The 7,211-nt window shown below is 50.9% G+C and overlaps 1 protein-coding gene across 4 annotated transcripts in view; it reads right to left on the minus strand.

Annotated features, from left to right (window-relative positions):
* Positions 1–237: 237 nt before the first annotated feature.
* Positions 238–7,211, minus strand: part of PRMT2 (protein arginine methyltransferase 2) — a 32,416-nt gene continuing 25,442 nt past the window's right edge. For 2 of the 4 annotated variants that reach the window (XM_017538472.2, XM_037741994.1), the window contains exons 7-11: positions 6,111–6,286; positions 3,910–4,039; positions 3,056–3,192; positions 1,619–1,790; positions 238–891 (exon numbers count right to left, since the gene is read on the minus strand). In XM_017538472.2, coding sequence (XP_017393961.1) covers positions 859–891; positions 1,619–1,790; positions 3,056–3,192; positions 3,910–4,039; positions 6,111–6,286 — 648 coding nt within the window. In that variant the 3' untranslated portion in view covers positions 238–858. The remainder of the gene's footprint in view (positions 892–1,618; positions 1,791–3,055; positions 3,193–3,909; positions 4,040–6,110; positions 6,287–7,211) is intronic. The other 2 variants (XM_017538473.2, XM_017538474.2) reach the window with 2 other exon arrangements.

Consider the following 7,211-nt stretch of genomic DNA (forward strand, 5'->3'; position numbering starts at 1 on the left):
ACCTCAGCCTCCCAAAGTGCTGGGATTACAGACATAAGCCACTGCACCCAGCCTATATTTCAGTAAAATTCAATAAAAATCAAAACAATACAAAAAACCAAAAAATTTAGACACGTATCTCCTGATGTGGAAGTTTTTTCAAAATACTGAGAAACGCATGCAAAGCAATCCATATAGTATGATCCTGTGGTTACAAAAGACAACATATATGCCTTAAAAACAGGATACATAATGACATTCATTCATTTAAAAATATTTATTGAGCATGTGTGATGCACCAACACGAAATTTATTTGGAAGACATCTACACAACTGTACTATCCCATGCAGAGTCCAAGGACCTGATTTGCATGCATCGCCACCTCAGCTCCCGTACTAGCCCGGGCAGTGTCCTTACACGCCACGGGCACAGGCCTGTGCAATCCTCCATCCCACACGAGTGGGTGAGTGATGGCAGTAAGGGCACCACTAACACAGGAGGCCTGGACAGTCACGTCATGGGGTACACGGGCTGATAGGCGTGCATCCTAGGAGTGTGGACCTAGACCGAGCTTGGGGACGTGGAGCTACAACCTAGCCACAGGTCAGCACTGTGGGCACCACGGGCGAACACCTGGAAACACGGCCTACTTCTAGAGGGCAGACACTGGGCAGCAAAGGTGGCATGGCAGCTCCTGCCGAGCCCAAGTGTGTTTGTCTGTGAAGGACCCTGACGTCACCTGCCAGCTGGGGAGGGTCACGGTGGAGTGAATGTTCACCGACTTTCGCAGGAGTGTGCAGCAGCCAGGTGCATCTCGGTTGGCTTGCGTCCATCACCTCTCAAATGTGCACACGGCTTTCCAAATAAAGCATCAACTGTCATCTCCAGATTGGGAAGACTTTTTCTCCAACCTGAAAAGGATAAATGACCACAGGTCAATCACATAATAAATCATTTGATTAACATACTACATTTCCTAATGGTTTAATATTGGACAAAAAAGAACAGTATTCAGGTGCAGAATTTTTTTAAATGGCATCTAAACTTTTAGCAAAAAATTATCACAAAGCTAAGCACAAAACAAGTATAAAACATAAAGGAAAACCATTTGTTTTTATTTTCTTTGCCACATTAATCCTGAGTCCAAAGAAAAACATCCCGTTTTTAGCAGCCTCTGAGACAGGAAGCTGGGCGAGCCACACAAGAATTCGTACACGGACCAGAAGGCCACCGGTCAGAACATGCATCACGGACCACACGTCTCGATTAACTGCTGCCTGGGAGGCCACAGGGGCCTCTGTCGAGGGAGCATCAAGGCACAGCTCAGGCCTCTGTCCGCCTGGGGGCACCTCTGGACATGGCACAAGGGGCCTCAGGCTGAGGTGGGTCTCTGCTCTCCCTCACTTACCGTGTCACCTGAGGAAATGACGTCCCTTCCACAGTCCTCCACTTCCTGTGCTGTCAGATGGGAAATGAACCCAATAACAGCATGTGCTTTCTGTGTGAGGATTAAATCGATCGTACACAAAAGGCACGGGCCCCGGTGTCAGCAAGCATCTACCATCACCAGCACTACCCACGCCTGTCTCCCTGAGGACCGGCACCCACAAGACAGAATCTTACAACTAAATATCTTACTTTTTGAGATGTGGGGTCTTCTCTGGAAGTGACAGCCCAGCTCAGAGCCACCGACATGTGCCTTCTCCACACCGGGTTTCTCTGCAATACAACTGTACCCGTGACCACGTCTCCTGTGTGGACAGGAACTGGGTCGTCCATCATAAACAGCGTCTGCTTCCAGTGTGTGGTGCTACAAGACAGGGGTGCGTGTGACCTGGAGGCTAAGGCAGCACAGTCTCCACATGGCCCTCGGGGCGCTGACTCAGCTCCCACTGGCTCACCCCCAGCAGCAGCCACCCGGCGGGCAGTCCACCCTGAGAGCCTGGGACACGAAGCTTGGCTTTTCAGGCCAACTCGGGACAGATACACCCCGAGCCGTGTGATCTAAACGGACTATGGGTACTCTGGGATCAAAGGTATGCTGGTGAGACAGATCCTGCCAATGCCAAACAGAAGGCTGGTCCCGAGACCACTCAGATTCCAGGAGGTGTGGACGGCTCACCCTGGGTGGCCCAGAGGATGAGGGAGCTCAGGGACACACAGCTGCACACAGGGTCCCGGAGTGGTGTCTGACTCCCCGGCCCTGCCAGGAGGACTCTGTCCACCCGCTTGCTGTGTGCCCCGTCTAAGCGCAGAGGCTGCTGATGGAGCTCCTGCCCTGAAAGTGTGGGGACACAGACGGAATCGGGTCCAAGGAGTCGCTTCTGTGACAGCTGCAACGTGAGGACAACTGTCACACTTGGGGGAAACAGTAAAACGCTAGGATTCTGCAGAGCTGCGATGGAACATCTCTACGTTCTTCAGGTTCTGCTGCCCCTCAAACCCCCGCTGTCCACGGGCGCAGCAGTGAAGGGGGCTCCTCAGGTCTCCAGTTCATCCCTGACTCTAGCTGCAGCCCTCAGCCGCGCCTGTGCCTGAGCTCACTGCCCTCTCCGTGTCCCCAGACTCGGGGGTGGGTGTGGCCTCTGCCAGGTGAGGGTACTGAAGGGGACACCACAGGACCCTTGTGATTCAAGCCCACATTCCAGGCCAGTGGCATCAACCCCGCACGGCTGCGGCCTTCCTGGAGCCGGGTTCCCCTCGCGGGGCCGGCGCGACAGCCAGGCAGCCGACCCCACCCCAGTCCTAAAGGGAAGGCCTGCGGCCCCTCACCCCCGTGAAGGCGGCTCCACCAGCACGCATGCCCAGGGTCCTGGCCGGGAACTGTGCCTCAGAAACCACCTGCTCCAAAAGCGTCAGGTGAACCCCGACGTCCTGCGGAGGCGCTTGGGGTCAGACCATGAAGACCTGTGGGCGCTCCTCCCACTGGGGCTGTTCTGGGGTGACGCCCAGCCCCGCCCAGAGTGGGGCGAGACCGAAGGGGGCCCACAGGCTGCAGTGTCTGCAGCACCCCTGCGCCCCACGCGCCCGGCCTGGCCCGCCACACGCACCCCACGAACCCCGCCCCACACTCACGGGTGGAAGGGCCCGGTGCTCAGCACCTGCGGCGGCTGCCCCTCCTGCAGGCTCTGGAAGTGGACGCTGAACCAGGCTGTGAAGCCGTGCAGGGTCCCCGCCTTCCTGATGTCGAAGCGCAGCTCGCCCCTCAGGGTCTGGGTCAAGCAGACAAGGCACGCGTGGGCACCGGCGTCTGGAGCCGCAGAAAAGCCCCCCGCCCTGGGGAAGGCACCCCCAAAACCCGCGTAGTGAGTTGAGAGGCTTCAGTCAGAAACGTTTCAAGCAATCTGAGCCTCCTGCACCCCATCTTCTGCCCTAACTCCTGTGGTATCCCTTCTGCGCTCAGCTCTTCAGGTTACGGGTTGGAGAGCTCAGGCGGGGCCTTCCCCAGCAGAACGAACTGAAAGCCAAAGCTGCGCCCCATCTCCAGACGCGGCGCCGAGGGGGGCTCCGGGCAGGGCGGGGCCGCGGGACGGCCCAGAGCCCACGCGCCACCGCAAGGAACAATAATTGTCATCAAGGGCGGCTAAAAACACTTGAAAAAAACTTAATGCAAATACCATAACGAAACGGAATAGAATTTATTTGATTTCGAAGATGCTGAGAATATTAAACACAAATCTAAAATGAAGACGCTAGAGACAGCTATAAAGAAAATGATGTACAGTATGAAGAATCCGAATAGAACATAAAAAAGACCGGAAAAAATCCATACCAAACGCTTTACAAATTCACTTATTTGTATAATAAAATAGCTACACACTCATACCGCTGGCACTCACTGAAGGTTTGCGATAAGAAGCCAAGCTCTGGTCTGAGTGTTTCGTGGTCACTGATTATTAAACGTAAGGACCAACTCATCTTTTTCTCACCTCTAGATCAGAAATTTGCACGGTTCTCATGTCCAACTGCAATATAGTGCACGGCTCAGAGAGACACTCTTCTGGTTTCAAAATGTGGTTATACTTGGGCTTTGAAAAAAACTCCTTAATTGCTAAAGATCTAGGGGAAAAGGTAAAAGCAACTGTTCAGTCATTGCAAACATCGTACAAGATACAGTCTGGGGCCCTGAGCCCCACGAGCAGCCCTCAGGCCTCCAGAGGGCCCAGACCATCCCTGGGCATCCGAGCCCTTCTGAGCCTGACCTGGAAGCATCCCTGAACCTGCCAGTCACTGGGCGCTTCCCTGTGAGGTCTCATTCATGGGATCTGAGCACTTGGAAACCAACACTCACCCCCTAACCTGGAGGACGTGATGGGCTGCAGTGCATCTTGCCTAGTTTTAGAATCTATTTGACTTCAAAATACCTTTTGTGGATCTTCTATTCACAGTTCATAAAAGCGGTATTCCTTCTGTAGGTTACTCTATAACAAACGTACGGAACTCAAGGGCTGAGGTGGCCTAAGTGAGTCTGGGTTTTAGGAGAAATACTTGTTCTGTTGCTACACAAATTCAACACGGAAATGGACACCAGATGCCGCCCAGAGCCCTGCGTGTCACCGTTTGCTAACCCCCATCACGGGCTGCACTGGACTCACCAGTAAGTCACCTATTACTTACCACAGAAGTGTTTTAAAACTAAGCAAAGCAGTAACTTCTGAAATAGCATATAAAAGTGAATGTTTTTAAGATTCCACTATATTTACATATTTCTGAATATTTTTCTGATTAAAAATTGTGCATTTATTTAAAAATGGGAGAATAGGGACAAATATAAAGAAATGTTTAAATTCTCCACATCCCTGTCTTAGCAGTATCCCCCAGTCATATTTATATAAATTTATTTATGCAAACTAACATCCATTCTGTATAAATGACTTATTCTGCCAAGCTTACTGTCTCTTAAACCCTTTCCAAGTATCATTACATATCCCTAAAACCCTACGGTTTCTTTTTTAACAGCTACACAGTAGTACTCCACCAGACGGATATACAGCAATTCAACCATATTCTTCTGGATGGCCACTGGCTTCCAGTGCTGGGAGGAACACTCAGGCAGGAGGCTCTGGCAGTGGCTGGCGTGGGCAGCCAGATGCCAATCTCTAAGGCCCTGGCAGTCACACCTCCCTGCCACCACCAGGCAAGCCTGGGCTGCTATTTTAATCTACTCTTCGCTTTTCTGGTGGGGAAAAAACATCATTTTATTTATTTATTTTTTTTTTTGAGACGGAGTTTCGCTCTTGTTACCCAGGCTGGAGTGCAATGGCGCGATCTAAAAGATTCCAAGATCTGTCAGCACGTAATTTCTCTAATTACTTGTTTGCTTTTACAATCGTGTGTTTGCTAATTTCTGCCATATAGATTGCCAGATTCTATCTAGCCCAGGGTTCCTTTCAGCCATTGTTGCTGCTCATTTCTCCACCCAGGATGGCGCACACAGGCCCCCAGGGATGTCTGTTGTTGACACTGATTCCACGCAGAATTAAGTTTTCAGGTATGGTGTGAGAGAAAAGGCTAATCAACTTCTCCTGAATAATTTGCTGACTCGGCCCTCACTCCCTCCCAATCGTAATGCCATCTTTTCCATGTATGAAAATTTTTGTTCTCTGCATTCTACCCTGTTCTGCTCATCTGTCTTTTCTTGTTATAGCACCATACTGTTTTATTTTATTTTATTTTTTTGAGACGGAGTTTCGCTCTTGTTACCCACACTGGAGTGCAATGGCGCGATCTCGGCTCACCGCAACCTTCGCCTCCTGGGTTCAGGCAATTCTCCTGCCTCAGCCTCCTGAGTAGCTGGGATTACAGGCACGCACCACCATGCCCAGCTAATTTTTTTGTATTTTTAGTAGAGACGAGGTTTCACCATGTTGACCAGGATGGTCTTGATCTCTTGACCTCGTGATCCACCCGCCTCGGCCTCCCAAAGTGCTGGGATTACAGGCTTGAGCCACCGCACCCGGCCCCATACTGTTTTAATTACTCCAGCACTACAACAGACTGTCCTATCTGGGTGCACAGGTACCCTCATTTATCCAACCGTTGTGTGGGATCTCCCAGGGCCTTGGCTCACCTGCAGACCGTGGACCAGGAGGCCGCACAAGACAGTACCGTCCCAGCTGTGGACACTTACTTCAGAGCGCTGAGGTTGAACTCGTACGCGTTGTCCCAGAAGAGCACTTTGCTACGATAGTCCTTATCAGCACTGCAGGGCACAAGGTGCAGCGCGGCCATGGTGGGCCAGATGACCCCGTCCTCCTTCAGCCAGGCATCCCGGGCATATAGGATGGACTCAATCATGAACTCAAACTGCATAGGAGTGAAAGACACACAGGAGACACATCACAGGCCTCTCACCACCACATTCAGAGCACTACAGTCCGAGAGTTCTACAGTTTTAGCCTCAAGAATATTCCTGCCTAGGCCAGCATACCATGCAAAAAAATGTCTCAAGGGTTTATTTTGTGCCCACATGTATTGATCATTGATGCATCTCACAGCCTGAGTTTAAGTCACATAATTCCCCATTAGAATTAAGAACTGAAGCAGAGCTAAAAGCAGGGACAAATCTTCACTTTGGTCCATCTCAGTCACTGAAGAGCTAGTAACTACCAGATTTTGAAAGAGCCCTGAAGTGTTGCAGGGACCCAACTGTTACGTAAGATATATTTGGTCTGCAGTATTCTCAGAATTTTCACAACCCTTTAAATGGACTGAAGTCACTCCTTAAGAAACCGAAAGCAACACAGGCATGCCTTGGCCATTCACGTGGTCCCCAGGTCTACCTTGCATCCCTCAGAAGGTCCCAAGTCAAGGGAAGGACGTCACATCTATGACTGCGGAAGTGGGGACCCAACACCCTGAAAGATCAGGCTTTCTGTCTGAACCAGAACTTGCTTCAAACACAGAAAAGAGTAGAGGAAGCATCAGGGAGGCAGGTAGACCTTGCAAGCCACCTGGGGAGCTTGCAATTCATCCTGCAGTTGATGAGAAGCAACAGAGGGGTTTTACTTTTCTTCAATCTCAAGCAGGTTTTATTATGGAAGTAATACATGTTTTGTATAGAAAATGTAGAAAACTTGGCCGGGCACGGTGGCTCACGCCTGTAATCCCAGCACTTTGGGAGGCCAAGGCAAGTGGATCACGAGGTCAAGAGATCGAGACCATCCTGGTCAACATAGTGAAACTCCCGTCTCTACTAAAAATACAAAAAATTAGCTGGGCATGGTGGCGC

Source organism: Cebus imitator, unplaced genomic scaffold (genome assembly GCF_001604975.1).
Source record: "Cebus imitator isolate Cc_AM_T3 unplaced genomic scaffold, Cebus_imitator-1.0 Scaffold112, whole genome shotgun sequence".
NCBI lineage: Eukaryota > Metazoa > Chordata > Mammalia > Primates > Cebidae > Cebus > Cebus imitator.